The sequence below is a fragment of the Palaemon carinicauda genome, chromosome 22, assembly GCF_036898095.1.
Source record: "Palaemon carinicauda isolate YSFRI2023 chromosome 22, ASM3689809v2, whole genome shotgun sequence".
Lineage (NCBI taxonomy): Eukaryota > Metazoa > Arthropoda > Malacostraca > Decapoda > Palaemonidae > Palaemon > Palaemon carinicauda.
Window position 1 is genome coordinate 67,875,671 of NC_090746.1, and position 18,238 is coordinate 67,893,908.

Sequence of the window (18,238 nt, forward strand, 5' to 3'; positions counted from 1 at the left end):
AAGGACAGAGACTTAGACAGCTGCTGTGCTGAGGAAATCGACTTCCGGTTTCACTCCTCCAAGGCGCTTTCTTCCAGACTGCAGGGCTCCAGCGCCCTTTTCTTTCAACCACGTCGGCCTAAGTTATCGGCTACGACAACTGGGACAAGGTGTCCAATTGCAGTTTCCTCCTGTCAGGAACAGATGGCACGGGAGACTCCCCCGGGGGGGGCATAGTCCTTAAGGAGTTCACGAACTCTAGGATTGCAGGTTTTTCGCTGGGAGGATGCTTAAGGTTACTCATCCGAATGACAGCTTCCCGATGCCCATTCCCGCACAATCTCTGTGATTAGCCAAGGATATCGCGCCTGCCGTCTCTGTCAGCGAATTCAGTGTCTCTGAACCTCTTGCCATAGCGTCAGCAGAGTTGCCCGGTTGGGCAGAATGATCCATACCTTAGGCGAAGGTCTTCCTTAGGATCATCGACGGCTTCACCCCCGGCCCCCTCAGTCGATCCTTTCTTGTAAGGAAGGATCTGAGAGGGGACGTCCGTAGTCGACCTCTCAGCCCTGATCAAGTTTGTCGAACAAACTTCGGCCAGCGTAGACCAGCAGAATCGATCAGACTGGTAACGAGGCGACAGGACTCCTTAAACCCTGGATCGGAAGGACGGGTACTTTCAGTTTCCATTCCATCCATCTTCCAGGGTGCTCGTCGAATTCAGCCTAGACTGCAAGTATTCCTGCTTATAATGCAGTGTGGCTATCCCGCCGTGGCATAGCAGGTTTGTTTCCCCAGAGAACTCTCCCTGCCTTCCTCTTGGCCGCTCAGGTGCAGGCTTCCGCCTCCTCTGATGTTTGGAGGGCTGGTCAACTCCGGTAGGCTCGGGTTCGACCTTCTTCAGCGCCGGGACAAGCTTCCGGATGCTTACCATGAGTGTGGGCTCATGGTATTTTGCTTGGAGCCTTCTCTTCCTCTGCCTCAACATCTGGAGTATCTGGCCATGATATTGAGTCAACGGCCTTACCACGTTGGAAACCCCGCTTCTCGTCCGTCCAGCGAAGTTAAGCAACGTCGGTACTTGGATGGGTGACCACCTGGGGACGCCAGATTCTGTTACCACATCCTCCGAGCCTTCCTCTCGGTTGACTGTGGCAAGACTGAGGAGAGTCGCAGTACCTGTTCTCAGTCAAGCAGAGCTTTCAGCCCTACCTTGGAACGTTTCCTAGTTCTCCTTTCCTCATTGACCCGTCTATAGTCCGAACGGTCGCCTCAGGATAAGTTCCATGTGGGGCGATCCAAGTTCCGGTGGCTTCAGGCAATGTTTAACCGGATTCCCTGGCCCTAGGGGACCAGCGGAACTATTAGACCTGCAATGGGTGTTGACCTATGGAGCCTCTTGATGGTAGTGGATATTCTCGTCCTTTCCCCACATTCTTGATGCGGTTCTCGGACTTGTGAAAGGAAGGGGGGGGGGGGGGGGCATGTTCCGGTCCAGGCCTATGGTCAAGACCTGAAGGATACCTCTCCATCATTCAGGCAGGCTTAGGGGCCTTAGTCTGGCCCCTCTTCAGATCCTACAGCTCCTGCCGAGTCGCCCCGTTGCGCGTCGACTTCATTCTAACCATCAGGGGACGCATTTTCACACCTTCACATCTTGCAGTAGAGATACCGGGATGATTGAGATTCTCTCAATACCACCATCGGCTCTCTCATTCCAGGCAGAGTAATGTTTCTCTCAGACTATCCGAGCAGAGCCTCGTAGAGAGAGTGTACCTGGTGGTCTTTGACCTTGGGTAACCAGCAAGTGCTGGTCTGGGGGACCTGATCGCGACAGCTTGGAACCTCAAGCTTCCGCTATTCTTCCCCCCAGTCTCAGACCCCGAGACTCTGGCAAGATGCATTCCGGTGATGGTGGGACAACTTCGACGCCTGCGTCTTTCCTCCTTTTTGTCTGTGGACAATGGGTCTCAACAAGACCAGGTTGTCTGTCAACCTTTCAATGGGAGAGCTCCACTGGGACTATGCGCAGAACGGTTTCTGGACCCTCTGCTTCCCCTGACGGAACTCCCGGGAGAGCTTCTCCCACGGGGCAGACTACTCAAGCAACCACACTGCGACATCTCTCCCGAACCGGGGCGTCGCTTCGGCTTCATGCCTGGAGACACTACGCTTCCTCCTCAAGAAGAGACAACCCGCTACAGTCGCGGTACGGAGGTCGCGTCTTCGGCGATAGTCATCCACAGGGGTCTCCCAGGCAAAGTGAAGAGTCTAAGGTGGTTGGTGCCGTGGGAGATATACCTCTTCCCTTGAGGCCTCTTCTCCAGCAATAACGGTCTTATTGCCTTTCGGCGGGAGGAAACTCCTGTCCGCTCTCGGCAATGAAGCCTGTCGCTCAGCCTTTCCCTGACCTTTAGGCTTAAAGGAATAACTTTTTCCTGCCCGCTGGATCTATCCTCGCTCATGCGAAGCTACGATCGTCCCTGCCCTAGTCGGAGGAAGACCTCCAACTTGGAGCATGGCTCGGACTTTTAGTCCTTTAAGAGATCTTCTCAAGACCCTTTACGACAGGCCTCAGATTGTATTCCGCCTTGGGTCTTCTGCTCACTCTGGCCACGGCCAGTGTGTAAGCAATCTTCTTGGTCTCTTACTACTCCCCCCTTTCTAAGGAAGAGGGGAAGGCAACATTCAGGCTCGCTCCTGAGTTGTTGGCTAGACTCAGAATCTGAGGGTCCCGGCCCTTCGGTCCGATTCATTCAAGATTTCGAGTCTCCATTCTGTATCTGATGTCCCAAGACCTTCTCTTTCTTGCCAGTAAAGGAATCGAGAGGTTAGCGCTGGGAACAGCTGCAGTTTGTCCTCAGTTGCAGCCGATTTGGGAGCACAAGGAGGACATGGGGGGAGAGTCACCAGTATACCTCTTCAGCCCGGACTCAAGGACATTCATCTCGACCTGTCTCCAGACCCTCCCCCGTCACGTCGCCCTACAGCACGATTTTGGATACATCGCAACGTCCCTCGCCTTCGAGTAATACTACTCTGTGACGCAGGTGCTACAAGCTGGAGTCTGGAAGCGTCTAATGACCTTCGCAGCCCGCTTCCTGCAGGGCGTGACCCACAGGAGTCTCGATACGTTTTCTATCGCTCTGTGGTGGCTACACAACAGCTGGTCTAACCTCAGGCTCCTTTTTGGACAGGTAGCAGAAGGTTGAGGGCATTGTTATCAGGTTTTAGTCTGCATGAACGAAAGAAGTATGTCTGGCCCTTACTTCTTTCTTCATCATCCCCTCTACGGGGAAGCAGCATCCTGGTCTCTGCATAGCTGACCTCGAACCTCTGCAGGTAAACCATGCTTCCTTGTGTTCCGAGTATTGAGTCAATACTGTCGCGTCCCCCATACCCTGACGAGGTGGTATTGGGAACGTCCTAACCCAGAGTTCCTTCTGGAACTCCAGGTCAACTGCCTAGGACGGGTCACACTTCTTCCTTCACACACAAGCTTACGTAGGCCACATGGTTCCTTGCGGAGCAAGGAACTTGTGAGGTGCAGGGACTCCTTTTCTCGAGTGCGACTCACTCGGATTCTGAGTCCCCGGGTAAAGCCAAAGCCAGTATGGCTGGGGACTTTCCACCCTTCCCAAGGGATAAGTCACCCTTTGTAAATAGCGTGGTTTGTATTTCGGTTACGGAACAAATGACAAATTCGAAGATAATTTGTATTTTTCCTAACCATACAAACCTTAGCTATTTACACATATTTGCCCGTCAGCCCTGTCCCCCAAGACAAGTCCTACCTCTAAGTGAAAGTGAGTATTCACCTGTGTGTGAGGGGGAGGAGGGGTAGCTAGCTACCACTCCCCTACCCCCCCCCGCTAACTAGCGCGGGGGTAATACACCCTCGTTAAATTCTAATGGCTCGCCATTTCAGCTACGCTAAAAGTAATACCCTTTGTAAATAGCTAAGGTTTGTATGGTTAGGAAAAATACAAATTATCTTCGAATTTGTCATATTACTTCCGGCGTAGCTGAAATGACGAGCCATTAAGATTTAACGAGGGTTTACTACCCACACCGCTAGTTAGCGGGGGTAGGGGAGGGTAGCTTGCTACCCCCCTCCCTTCACACACACCTGTGCTTGAGCTCACTTTACTGTTGGCTCGGAGCGAGAGCAGTTGTTTCCTCTCTCCCTCCTCGCCTATTTTGGACTGCCATTAATTTTTGTCTTTTAACTTACTTTTTCTTATACTTGTATATATATGTAAACATTCTTAATGTTTATGTATACTGTACCTCTACATAAATCTCCTAGAGATGAAGGCCGTCTTTCTAGCCCTTCAACAGTTCCAAGAGTACCTGGCAAGTCACTCTGTGGTGGTGATGAGCGACAACACCACAGTAGTGGCCTACATCAACAAACAAGGAGGTACTTTTTCGCTGCAACTACCCCATCTAGCAGTAGAGATACTGAGATGGGCCGAAATCCACTCGATACTACTATCGGCACGCTTCATTCCGGGCAAAAGGAATATGCTCGCTGACAACCTGAGCAGAGCATCTCAGATAGTGAGTACCGATTGGTCTTTGGATCATCTAGTAGCCAACAAATTCCCGACTTTGTGGGGTTCTCCAACTGTGGACCTCTTCGTTACGGCCCTGAACTTCAGGCTCCCGTTGTACTGTTCCCCAGTCCCAGACCCCAAGGCTCTCTGGCAAGATGCTTTCCAACAACGGTGGGACAACATCGACGTTTACGCCTTTCCCCCGTTCTGTCTGATGAGGAGGGTACTCAACAAGACCAGAACATTGGCCAATCTTTCAATGACCCTGATAGCTCCGCTATGGCATCATGCAGAATGGTTCCCGGACCTTCTGCAACTCCTAACGGAGCCACCAAGAGAACTCCCTCCACGACGCAATCTACTCAAACAACCACATGCCAACATTTTCCACAAAGTCGTAGGTTCACTACGGCTTCATGCCTGGAGGCTATCCAGCATCTCTCTGAGAGAGGATTTTCGCAACAAGTTGCTATCAAGATGTGTGGACACCTGCGAATGTCTTCAGCAGCAGTCCACCAGGCAAAGTGGAAAGTCTTCTGTGGTTGGTGTCGTGGAAGGAGTATCTCTCCACTCGATGCCACTATTCCAACAATAGCAGAGTTCCTCGTGTATTTGCGTGGAGAAATGCGCCTTTCAGTCTCGGCAGTGAAAGGCTATCGCTCAGCCTTAAGCCTCGCCTTCAGGCTGAAAGGAATGGACATTTCTTCATCGCTAGAACTTTGTCCACTCATACAGAGTTATGAGCTTACCTGCCCTCAGTGGGAAGTGAGACCTCCCCCGTGGAACGTGGTTAGAGTTCTCAGGTCTCTTAAGAGACCTCCCTATGAACCATTACGCCAGGCATCAGATCGCCACCTAACCTGGAAGACGGTGTTCCTGCTAGCTTTGGCCTCGGCCAAGCGAGTCAGCGAACTTCATGGTCTCTCATATGACATCGCCCATTCAAGGGTATGGGGGGAAGTAACGTTCAGCTTCGTCCCTGAGTTTATTGCTAAGACTCAGAATCCAGGAGTAGTGGATCCTCGATTCGATTCCTTCTGGATTTCTAGTCTCCGTACTGTAACAGATGACCTAGACCATCTCTTACTATGCCCAATAAGGAGCTTGAGGCTGTACCTCAAAAGAACAGCCGCAGCCCGTCCTCGTTTGCCAGCACTATTCATCAGCACAGGAAGGACTAAGAGGAGGGTCACCAAGAACACCATCTCTGCATGGATTTGCAGGGTCATTGACCTGGCACTGAATCCAGACCCTCCTCCGTCACGTTGCCCCAGAGCACATGATGTCAGGGACATAACTACGTCCCAGGCCTTCAAAAGAAATTTTTCAGTGACGCAGGTTCTTCAAGCTGGGGGTGTGGAAACGGCAAACAACGTTCACATCCCACTACCTGCAAGACGTGACCCACAGGAGACTCGATACGTTCTCTATCGTTCCTGTGGTGGCTGCACAACAGCCGGTTTAAAACCTCAAGCTCCTTATTGGACGAGTAGCAGAAGGTTGAGGGCATTGTTATCCGGTTTTAGTGTGCATGAATGAAAAGGTTTGACTGGCCCTTATTCTTTTCTTCATCATCCCCTCTCTTGGGGAAAGCAGCATCCTGGGTTCTCTGCATAGCTGACCTCAAACCACTGCAGGTAAACCATGCTCCCTTGTGTTCCTAGTATTAATATTAATACTGATACGTCCCCATACCCTGACGAGGTGGTATTGGGAAAGTCCTAGTCTACAAGTTTCCATCTAAAGAACTTCAGAACAACTTTCTAAGACGAGTCACACTTCATCATACCTTCACACACAGCTTGCGTAGGCCGCAGACCTTGCATAGCAAGGTTTTAGCGAGGTGCAGGGACTCCTTATTTCTTGAGTGCTTACACACTTAAATAAGGAGTCCTCGGGCAAAGCCAAAAGCCAGACTGGTTGGGACGTCCACCCTTCCTAATGGGTGAGTCACCCCTATTAAATAGCGTGGTTTGTATTTCAGTTACGGATCAAATGACTAATTCGAAGATAATTTGTATTTTTCCTAACTATACAAACCTTAGCTATTTAACCAAACTTACCCGCCAGTCCTACCTCCAAGCAAAGTGAGCTTAAGCACAGGTGTGTGCGAGGGGGGAAGGTAGCAAGGTAGTAAACCCTCGTTAAAAATTAATGGCTCGTCATTTCAGCTACGCTGAAAGTAATACCCCTATTAAATAACTCAGGTTTGTATAGTTAGGAAAAATACAAATTATCTACGAATTTGTCATATTTTTACACATATTACCCCCAGAAATCCCATCTGTATTCAAAGTGGAGTTGTAGTGAGTGACTGGGGGTAGCTTGCCTGCTACCTACTGGTAACAGCCGAACCAATTGTTAACATCTCATTATAAGTTTTTATATCCGTGTTCCAGCTTGTGCTATTATCTTCTGTGTAAAGAACTCAGGTTTGTTTAGTTAGAAAAAATACAAATTACTTTAAAATTTGTTATCTTTGTTGTTTTGAAAATGATGTAGGCAGCCTCAAGGTAATACAAGTCCAAGTTACTTCATTCTGAAAATCATGTAGTCACTTTTATATTTTACTTACGATAAGTATTTGATTTCAACCACATAGCTTTATATCATGTTTTGGTATTACACTGCTAGTCAGAAATCTACATAATAGATGTTATTAATTATTAGTGAATTTTCTTCACTAATTCTGTGTTGTGATATATGTAATACATGTGAGGTATCAAGACGATGATTCCTCATCTCTGATCCCTTAACAATAGTCTTTTATAACTATTTAGGAATAAGTGACATAGTGATTTTAAATAATCACAGGGTCAATAAGGACCCAGTTTTTATTTAGACTGTAGTACTGTAATGTATAAATCAGTTAGATGGAATTCTAGACAATCCTGTAGTAATATAAGTTGACAAATTTGCTTATTTTCTGTAGTTTCCTACTGTGATTTACTGTATTTTATATGTCTCATACTTACATTCCATTGTATCATAAAGACATCTCTTTCTTCCTCCTGCCAGTGTACTTTAATGCAAATCAACTGAAATGTGTAGAATTGCCAAATCATCCAATAGGGTTTGAATTTCAGAACTGTTCCAACTCATTGAGAGCAGCAAAAAAAATCTATTTGCAATCCCTGATTTGTATCTTTGAAGCCTTAGAATTGTTTGAAAATATTTTTTTCAATATTTAACTTAGCCGGTGATTATATATAAGCTGCAACTCTGTTGCTCGACAGAAAACTCTACGTTAAAAATCCGCCAGCGATCGCTATGCAGGTAGGGGGTGTACTTCAACAGCGCCATCTGTCGTGCAGGTACTCAGTACTCAATGTAAACAAAGAACTCAATTTTCTCTCTGTCGGGCTACCGGCAAGACCTACTAATTCGCTGTTGCTAACTGGATTTGTTTTCACAACTATTGGTGAAGTACACTATTCTAGTTTTGAGCTTTCGCTATGCAGGTGTTTTATCTTCATATCAAAACTTGAAATCGTTTTGGATAGATTTAATTATGGTGACAAAGAGAGTATGGACTTTCTTTCACTTTTAAATGGCCGATCCTTCCCTTAGACGGAAGTGTGTTTAGGCTTTTAGTAATTATCTTATCACGTTATAGATTTTCCTCTATATATTTTATATCTCTCCGCCTTTATTAGGCCTCTTCGATTAACTTTCCATTTTTTATAAACATATAAAATAAATTTTAATGCTTTGTTTATATAGACCTTTCCTGAGAGTAGGCGGTCCTAACTTGGAAACCGAAGTTAATCAACATTGAGCCCTTTATATCGTCTTTAGCTTTTAAAGGATTTAAAACTTTAAATGTAATATTTTATGAAAGAATTTCTTTGATAGTCTTCGTACTGTTTTCAAAGATGAACTAACGTTTAGTTTTTTATGCTACGCAGTTGTTGACGTTCAGGACGTTCAACATGCGCTCTATCGTTACGATAGAGAGAGAGTGTTTCACGGTTTCACTTTGCAGTAAGAGTAAATCGATTCTGACGTTTTGTTCATTCTTTCTTAGCTTAAATGTTTTAAATTCTAATTTAAAGGAACTTTTTATTTGAAAAACCTTTCAGTTTTTTCCTTTAGTCAAATAACATGTTTTTTTTGACGATATATAATTGGGCTCTTCTCTTATGTGCGAAATCAAGAGAGAAAGAGAGAGAGAGATAGAGACGGAGGGAGAGAGAGGAGAGAAAACGTTCCGTTCAAGCGGGTAACGTTCTCGTTTTACTCTCGTCCCTAGTCTCTGTACGGGGAGGAAGGATAAAACGTTTTTAGGTTTTTATTCTCGTCCCCAGGCTATGTGCGGTGAGAGATTGAAAACGTAGTTATATGAACTAGTGTTTAGTCTCTTTCCCAGCCACTGATTTTTCTTTTTATCTTAAAATATGTTTTCTGTTTTTTGCTGGTATTATGAGCTTGCATTATACGACTAATTTCGCAATTACTACCTTTTAATGAAGGGTAGAATTGCGTGTTTCAGGTAGAAATAAGTGCAAAACAGAAAATCGAAGTGATAAAGTGATATGCGCAAAGTGTTACAGTGTTGCGTCCGAGGCGCAAAGTGTTACAGTGTTGCGTCCGAGGGTTCGTCTGTTCGTGCCTGTCGTTCACCTAGTCCGGGACCTCTTGCAAGCTCCCAAGCCCAGGGGAGAAGTAATGTCAAAAGACTTATGGGTTCGAGAGGCCTTGACCAACGAACAGACATTTTCCCTCTATGGTATCGGGTGTTTCTTACCAAGATCTCCCCTACCATAAGACGAGAGAGACGTTGTTTCTCCTCGCCATCCGTAGGCTTTTCGCATAAGAAACCTGTCACAAGGTTTCGAAGCCCTTAAGCGAAAGTCAGTCCTTTCAGGACAGGTCCAGCGTCCTGGTTACAGCCATTAGGACAGCTCTGACCCTATGCAGTCATCGGATAACTGCTCGCCGCCTAACAAAAGCGTAACACAGACTCCGAAAGTCTTTTTTTGTAGGCAAAGTGTTGCGGTCACAGACGTTACCCTCGTCTATTACCACAACCATTTCCGTTGATCCTTAAGGGGTTGTATGGCAAAACATGCAGTATATGCTTGCCTCCCTTATGGAAGACTATTCTGCCGATTAGTCCGTTGAGTCTAGCCGTTTATCTCATCGATATCCTGGCTTTCAGCCAACCTAACGTTCCTTTGTGCTTACTGTTGACGTTGGCGTAGCTTAGTCACGTCAGTCAGGTTGTTTAGAACCACACTCGATGCGGTCTCGTGTGGTTTTTCAGCCGCATTTGGACGTTAGGCCACTGGCTGATGCTCCTGTTGACGTTCTAGACGTTCACTAACAATCGAAGTTGATTTGTTTTGACGCTGTGCGTCAACCTCTGCATTCTAGAGTTGTTTTGACTGCTCAGTCTAGGCAGTCAAAGCAGTCTCGAGTGGACGCTGTACGTCCTCACGCACCTGTTGTGGTTGACAGTTCAGTTGTTGACAGTTCACAGACTGTCAAGCAGTTACATGACGTTGCGTTCTGGTCCGCTACTAATGCACCAGTGAGAGACTCAGCTTTTATCGGACAAGGTTCCTGTAGATGAGGAAGTTGCTGTTCTCCCTCCTACTGATATTCCCTTGAGGACTCTGTCAGATGGAGAGGAGCCTTAAGCTGCTTAGCCTCCTATGGACTTTAATTAAATCATGATGATTTTTTTAAGGATCTTCGTCCGGATCTTGTAACTGCTGCTCCTCGTTCGCCTAAACGTCAGAGCTTACACTAGGCCTAGCTACTTCGAAGCCGTTGTTTTTAAGCTAGTGCTCTCTCGCTCTCCTAGAGAGCGTTACGTTGGCTAGGCGACTGGTTTTTCACCAGGAGGAGTTTGGGGGATACAGCCTTTGCTTTCCCTTCTTTTAAACTGGTTTATAGAGCGAGAGTCTGATATGACACGAGAGAAGTTCTCGGCTTGGGAGTTCATGCCTCTGCCCAGATAGACTTCTCAATTCTGGTAGACTCTCCCTGGCGCCTAGCCAGGAGACGCTCCAAGTTGTTTACAGGTCAACTTCTCAGCTGTTGTCGAGCCTTTGAAGTTTTGTTGTACTATTATGTCACGCATAACAAGGCTTTCAGGGATGGTAAACAGTTCCGCCTCAGTCGCTAACCCCGTCTGTTGCCACACCTGCTCCCGTAGACCCTAAATGGGCTTTGCTGCAAGACATGCAGTCCAAGCTTGCGTCCTTGATAGAGGACTTAAATGCGGAGAAGAACCTTCTGGCCAACAACCTTCCAACCGGTCGGTTGTGCGCCCTGTTGACGCTGAGGTAACCTACTCGCGTCTGCCAGTTGAGGTGGTTCCTCCACCGATGCGACCCAGTGTGGGTTGCCAGCCGCACGTTGACGTTAAGCGACGCTCGGAGGTGGTTGTTGACGTTCAGGACGTTCAACAACCAGCAGAGGTGACTTGTTGTGACGCAGTGCGTCAACCTCAGCAACCCGGTAGGGTGTTGACTGCACAACCCAGACGGTCTAGACAGTTTCGGGTTGACGCTGTGCTTCCTCGCGCACCCATGGTTGTTGACAGTTCACAGACTGTGCAGCAGTTCCATGATATTGCGTCCGGCTCCGTCACACATCCACCAGTGCGACCGGATTCAGCGAGTCAGACGTTGCCCACTCCGTTGCCGTTTCCTCATCAGTTTCGGATGAGGAACCCTCTGATGAGGACGTTGCTGAACAAGACGATCAGCCCCCAGCCCTGCTATCCATCCAGAAGATGCTGAAAAAGAAACGCTGCTCAGTCAGGCTGTGGATGAGTCTGGTAGGGACGCTGTCATCCGTGGATCAATTTGTGTCACTAGGAAGACTACACCTCCGTCCTCTTCTATACCATCTAGCTTTTCATTGGAAAAAGGACAAGACGCTAGAAGCGGTCTCGATCCCGGTTTCCGAAAAGATAAAGTCTTGTCTGACTTGGTGAAAGGACTATATCAACCTAAGAGAGGGTCTTCCCCTGACTGTTCAGACTCCCAACCACGTTCTCTTCTCGGACGCATCGGACGTAGGCTGGGGTGCGACATTAGACGGTCGGGAATGCTCGGGAATATGGAACTCGAGTCAAAGGACAATGCATTTCAACTGCAAGGAGCTACTGGCAGTACGTCTGGCCTGGAAAAGCTTCAGGTCTCTCCTTCAAGGCAAAGTGGTGGAGGTGAACTCGGACAACACCACGGCTTTGGCGTACATCTCCAAGCAAGGAGGGACCTACTCTCTGACGTTGTATGAGATCGCAAGGGACCTCCTCACCTGGTCAAAAGGTCTAGACATATCACTAGTAACGAGGTTCATCCAAGGCAACTTGAATGTCATGGCAGATTGTCTCAGTCGGAAGGGACAAATAATTCCAACAGAATGGACCCTCCACAAGGATGTATGCAAGAGACTTTGGGCCACCTGGGGCCAGCCAACCATAGATCTCTTCGCAACCTCGATGACCAAGAGGCTCCCAATATTTTGCTCACCAATCCCGGACCCAGCAACAGTTCATATAGATGCCTTTCTCCTAGATTGGTCACATCTAGATCTATATGCATTCCCTCCGTTCAAGATTGTCAACAAGGTACTGCAGAAGTTCGCCTCTCACGAAGGGACAAGGTTGACGCTAGTTGCTTCCCTCTGGCCCGCGAGAGAATGGTTCACCGAGGTACTTCGATGGCTAGTAGACGTTCCCAGAACACTTCCCCTAAGGGTGGACCTTCTACGTCAGCCACACGTAAAGAAGGTACACCAAGGCCTCCACGCTCTTCGTCTGACTGCCTTCAGACTATCGAAAGACTCTCGAGAGCTAGAGGCTTTTCGAAGGAGGCAGCCAGAGCGATTGCTAGAGCAAGGAGAACATCCACCCTTAGAGTCTACCAATCGAAGTGGGAAATCTTCCGAAACTGGTGCAAGTCAGTATCCGTATCCTCGACCAGTACCTCTGTAACTCAAATAGCTGACTTCCTCTTATATCTGAGGAAAGAACGATCTCTTTCAGCTCCCACTATCAAGGGTTACAGAAGCATGTTGGCATCAGTCTTCCGTCACAGAGGCTTAGATCTTTCCAACAATAAAGATCTACAGGACCTCCTTAAGTCTTTTGAGACCACGAAGGAGCGTCGTTTGGTTACACCTGGTTGGAATTTAGACGTGGTACTAAGATTCCTTATGTCAGACAGGTTCGAACCGCTACAATCAGCCTCCCTGAAAGATCTCACCTTAAAGACTCTTTTCCTGGTATGCTTAGCCACAGCTAAAAGAGTCAGTGAGATTCATGCCTTCGGCAAGAACATCGGATTCTCATCCGAAACGGCTACATGTTCTACAACTTGGTTTTCTAGCCAAAAACGAGCTGCCTTCTCGGCCTTGGCCAATATCGTTCGATATTCCAAACTTATCGTATGGTTGGAAATGAACTAGAAAGAGTCTTATGTCCTGTAAGAGCTCTTAAGTTCTATTTAAAACGAACTAAACCTTTACGAGGCCCGTCTGAAGCTTTATGGTGTTCAGTTAAGAAACCATCTTTGCCTATGTCAAAGAATGCTTTATCCTATTTTATCAGACTGTTAATACGAGAAGCTCATTCCCATCTGAATGAGGAAGACCAAGCTTTGCTGAAGGTAAGGACACACGAAGTTAGAGCTGTCGCAACTTCCGTGGCCTTTAAACAAAATAGATCTCTGCAAAGTATAATCGACGCAACCTATTGGAAAAGCAAGTCAGTGTTCGCGTCTTTTTATCTTAAGAATGTCCAGTCTCTTTACGAGAACTGCTACACTCTGGGACCATTCGTAGCAACGAGTGCAGTAGTGGGTGAGGGCTCAACCACTACAATTCCCTAATTCCATAACCTTTTTAATCTTTCTCTTGAAATGTTTTATTATTGTTTTTGGGTTGTCCGGAAGGCTAAGAAGCCTTTCGCATCCTACTTGATTTGGCGGGTGGTCAAAATCATTTCTTGAGAAGCGCCTAGATTAGAGGTTTTGATGAGGTCCTGTTGTATGGGTTGCAACCCTTGATACTTCAGCTCCTAGGGGTCGCTCAGCATCCTAAGAGGATCGCGAGGCTCCGTAAGGAAGACGTACTTAAAAAGGCAGAGTAATTGTTCAAGTCGACTTCCTTACCAGGTACTTATTTATTTTAAGTTTGTTATTTTGATAACTGCTAAAATGAAATAAAAAATCCTTAGCTCATAATAATGTAAACATTTATTGCTGGTCTCTACCCACCCCCCTGGGTGTGAATCAGCTTATATAATCACCGGCTAAGTTAAATATTGAAAAATGTTATTTTTATAATAAAATAAATTTTTGAATATACTTACCCGGTGATTATATATTAAAGGACCCTCCCTTCCTCCCCAATAGAGACGCAGTGGACCGAGGAGAAAATTGAGTTCTTTGTTTACATTGAGTACTGAGTACCTGCACGACAGATAGCGCTGTTGAAGTACACCCCCTACCTGCATAGCGATCGCTGTCGGATTTTTAACGTAGAGTTTTCTGTCGAGCAACAGAGTTGCAGCTTATATATAATCACCGGGTAAGTATATTCAAAAATTTATTTTATTATAAAAATAACATTTTTCCATGTCAACACAGATGTTCCATTTCGATTTATTACCTTTATTTTTTTGGTGGATAACGTGGAGGGTGGGCTGTGGCATCCTAGCAGTACCAGCTGAACTCGGTTGAGTCCCTTGTCAAACTAACATGAAGTGCTTGTGCTGTGCATTGTAATAATGAATTATTGGAAGTATATGATTGTTGAATAAGATATACCTCTTTTCACAGTAAAAGTTATCCTTTTCTCATAGAATTCTTTTCTCATAGAAAGGAAAGGTCCAAATGGACTTCAATTTAGGTTGGAACCTGTATTATTTAGATTCTTAACTTATTCAAAGTAGGAGATGAATTATATAAACATAAAATGTAGTATAATGCAAATGTTGTAAACATAACAAAAATGTTTAACAAGGAAAGTTATTTTTGCTTACTTCTATTTAAAGGTATTGAAAGTACAATATTTTGTAAAAACAAAAGAAAAAGAAAGTAGAAACTATTGTATACCCACTATGGAATAGCATCCCACAATATTTTTCAGAATATATGGATTTTTTAAAACGGATTTTTAACAACATTAGATTACAGTATTTCTTTTCTAGGTCCGACGAGGAATGGTCGTCTTTGTTTGTTTCCTCAACCAAGCTTCAGAAGCAACAGTAGAAAAGCTTGTGAAGCACATCATAGATATTCGCCTTAGTGAAAACGAAACCAGCAGAAGGGTGTCCATCTGCGATGTCCAAGGCGACATCCTTATAATTCCACAGGCAACGCTGGGTGGTAAATTAAAAGGAAAAGCTATGCAGTATCATAATAATGTTGACAAGAATGTAGGAGAAGCTCTATATCACAAGCTATGTCATGGAGTGCGGACGGCTGTTGAACAAGTGTCCAGTGGTAATGTGAAGTGTGGGGTATATGGTGCTCGGCAAATTCTGAATATGGACACTAATGGGCCTTTTACACACATTATTGAGGTCTGATATTTACTGTAGGTTTAAAGCTATCTTGCACTTGATATTGAATAGGGCAGTGCAACATTCCGCATTTCATGCTATTTGCTCAGTAAAAGGCCTTTTGGTACGGTACACTATCTCATGGCATTTACTTGATTAATCTAAAGCAGCTCTAACATTATTTTTGATTAACAGATCTCCAGTAACCTTTGATTTGTTATATTGATTGATATTGCAGCAGTGAGAGACTTAAAGAAGTGAAAAACATTACCTTGCAATGGATATGATCACTAAAGACTGGTAGGAATTAAGATTGGAAGGTTTATTGTAAAAGAAAAATTCATCAGTTAACTAACCTTTTGCATTATGTAGTTTTATAACATTTTTATGTTTTATGAATAGTGGGGCTGAGGCAGGGATGTGTGATGTCGCCGTGGTTGTTTAACTTGTATGTTGATGGAGTGGTGAGAGAGGTGAATGCTTGAGTGCTTGGACGAGGATTAAAACTGGTAGACGAGAATGACCATGAATGGGAGGTGAATCAGTTGTTGTTTGCGGATGATACTGTACTGGTTGCAGACACAGAAGAGAAGCTTGGCCGATTAGTGACAGAATTTGAAGAGTGTGTGAGAGAAGGAAGTTGAGAGTTAATGTGGGTAAGAGTAAGGTTATGAGATGAACGAGAAGGGAAGGTGATGCAAGGTTGAATATCATGTTGAATGGAGAGTTACTTGAGGAGGTGGATCAGTTTAAGTACTTGGGGTCTGTTGTTGCAGCAAATGGTGGAGTGGAAGCAGATGTACGTCAGAGAGTGAATGAAGGTTGCAAAGTGTTGGGGCCAGTTAAGGGAGTAATAAAAAATAGAGGGTTGGGCATGAATGTAAAGAGAATTCTATATGAGAAAGTGATTGTACCAACTGTGATGTATGGATCGGAGTTGTGGGGAATGAAAGTGATGGAGAGACAGTAATTGAATGTGTTTGAGATGAAGTGTCTAAGGAGTATGGCTGGTGTATCTCAAGTAGATAGGGTTAGGAACGAAGTGGTGAGAGTGAGAACGGGTGTAAGAAATGAGTTAGCAGCTAGAGTGGATATGAATGTGTTGAGGTGGTTTGACCATGTTGAGAAAATGGAAAATGGCTGTCTGCTAAAGAAGGTGATGAATGCAAGAGTTGATGGGAGAAGTACAAGAGGAAGGCCAAGGTTTGGGTGGATGGATGGAGTGAAGGAAGCTCTGGGTGATAGGAGGAGAGATGTGAGAGAGGCAAGAGAGCGTGCTAGAAATAGGAATGAATGGCGAGTGATTGTGACGCAGTTCCGGTAGGCCCTGCTGCTTCCTCCGGTGCCTTAGATGACCGCAGAGGTAGCAGCAGTAGGGGATTCAGCATTATGAAGCTTCATCTGTGGTGGATAATGTGGGAGGGTGGGCTGTGGCACCCTAGCAGTACCAGCTGAACTCGGTTGAGTCCCTTGTTAGGCTGGGAGGAACGTAGAGAGTAGAGGTCCCCTTTTTTGTTTTGTTTCATTTGTTAATGTAGGCTACCCCCCAAAATTGGGGGAAGTGCCTTGGTATATGTATGTATGTATGAATCACCATACCATATACTTACTAAATATATGTTTAATTTCTTTTATGTAGTGCAGTACTTGGTAGTAAAGAGGTAGCAGTCTTATCTGTTTAAAAGGTTTAATTCCCAAGTACTGAAGCAAATAAGTTTCATTAATTTGGCTTTTATTTTTCTTTACTGTAAAATGTATTATTGGCATTGCATACTCAATACTAATCCTTTTTTCATACCAAAGTGTACTCTATTTTATTGCTGGCAGTTAGAATTATTCCGTATTGGCAGTCATAGTGGTAGATCAGATGTATTATACTGTACAGTAAGTTCAAACCGCTAGTCATTTTGAGTCATTCTTTCTTAAATATATTTTTCTTTTAAACCATTCAAACAAAAATGACCACCATATTGATATTTTCTAGGTAAGATCTTTAACCCAGGTTATGTTGTAACTTTCAGTATTATGTACATAATGTTGAAATGTTTTTCTGTAAAAATATGACTAGACTTAAAAGAGTACTGGAATACTGAGTTGATACTCCAGTTTTCATATAGTTTCATTACCAGCAATTCAGAATTAGATCTCACAGATGGTTGTGCTATGAATAGAGAATTTTTAATACTTTTGAGTTTAAGTATTAAAGAATGAATTTCAAGATACTCATTTCGTTTCCCTCAACAAAGAGGTTTTCTTTGGAGTACTGTTGATATATTACACATGGGTTGTACAAATTGCATTGTGCTTTTAGTGTCATGTTTTATCACTTGAACAAGTTTTTTATTTGAAACACAGTAGGTGTTGAATATTCCACAGAGATTTTATAAGTGTTTTATTCTTAACACTGGTTTTGTTCATTCATAGTTGTGCCATAGTAGACGTATGTACGAGTAATGATGCAGCATCAAGTTGCTTTTCACATCTTCATTTCTCAATACCTCAGGTTAATAGCATTTTTTTTTATTCTATGGTACAGAATTTTTCCGTATTATAGCACTGGTTCCATTAGTAATCACAGTAATTCATAAAATGTCTTTGCTACATTTTTATTCAAGTATCAGACTATTTTTCTCGGATTTAGCTTAGATATTGAATGAAGCATTTGTTAGTCGTAGGGAAGTATGTATTAGAGAGCCACTTATGATCAGTTTTGATATTATTGCGAGTCCAGTATACAATTATGATACTGAAGCTTAGGTTTATACCAAAGGAGCTTTAAAAATTTGTTGAATATTTTTTTATTCTTTTGCTTTGGTTGTTCTAATAACTTGCAAGTCACCTACAGGGGTCTTGATAAATTCTAATTTTAATCAAGTTGTTTTGTGTAGATTTGGTAAACATGTTACTCATTGTGGTAATAATAGTGAACTTTAGAAATTTCATACATAGGTGTCTTGGTTTAATTGTAATTACTGTATAGTGATAATAATAATAGTAAGGGCAGTTAAAATTACCAGAAAGTAAGGTTAGTTTATGCTTACAGACTTCCAATAAATTTACAGCAAAGAATAAGAATTAGTGCATTACTGTATGGTCCCTTATCTATAACCCTTTGTATTTTGTTTTCAAGATCCTTAGCTGTGCAAGAAAAGTCTGTTCTCATTTTTTATTCAAT

The 18,238-nt window shown here is 44.4% G+C and overlaps 1 protein-coding gene across 1 annotated transcript in view; it reads left to right on the plus strand.

The window, feature by feature from the left end:
* Positions 1–17,285, plus strand: part of Dtd (D-aminoacyl-tRNA deacylase) — a 73,868-nt gene extending 56,583 nt beyond the window's left edge. Inside the window, exon 3 of the mRNA XM_068346353.1 lies at positions 14,710–17,285. Coding sequence (XP_068202454.1) covers positions 14,710–15,090 — 381 coding nt within the window. The 3' untranslated portion in view covers positions 15,091–17,285. The remainder of the gene's footprint in view (positions 1–14,709) is intronic.
* Positions 17,286–18,238: the final 953 nt, after the last annotated feature.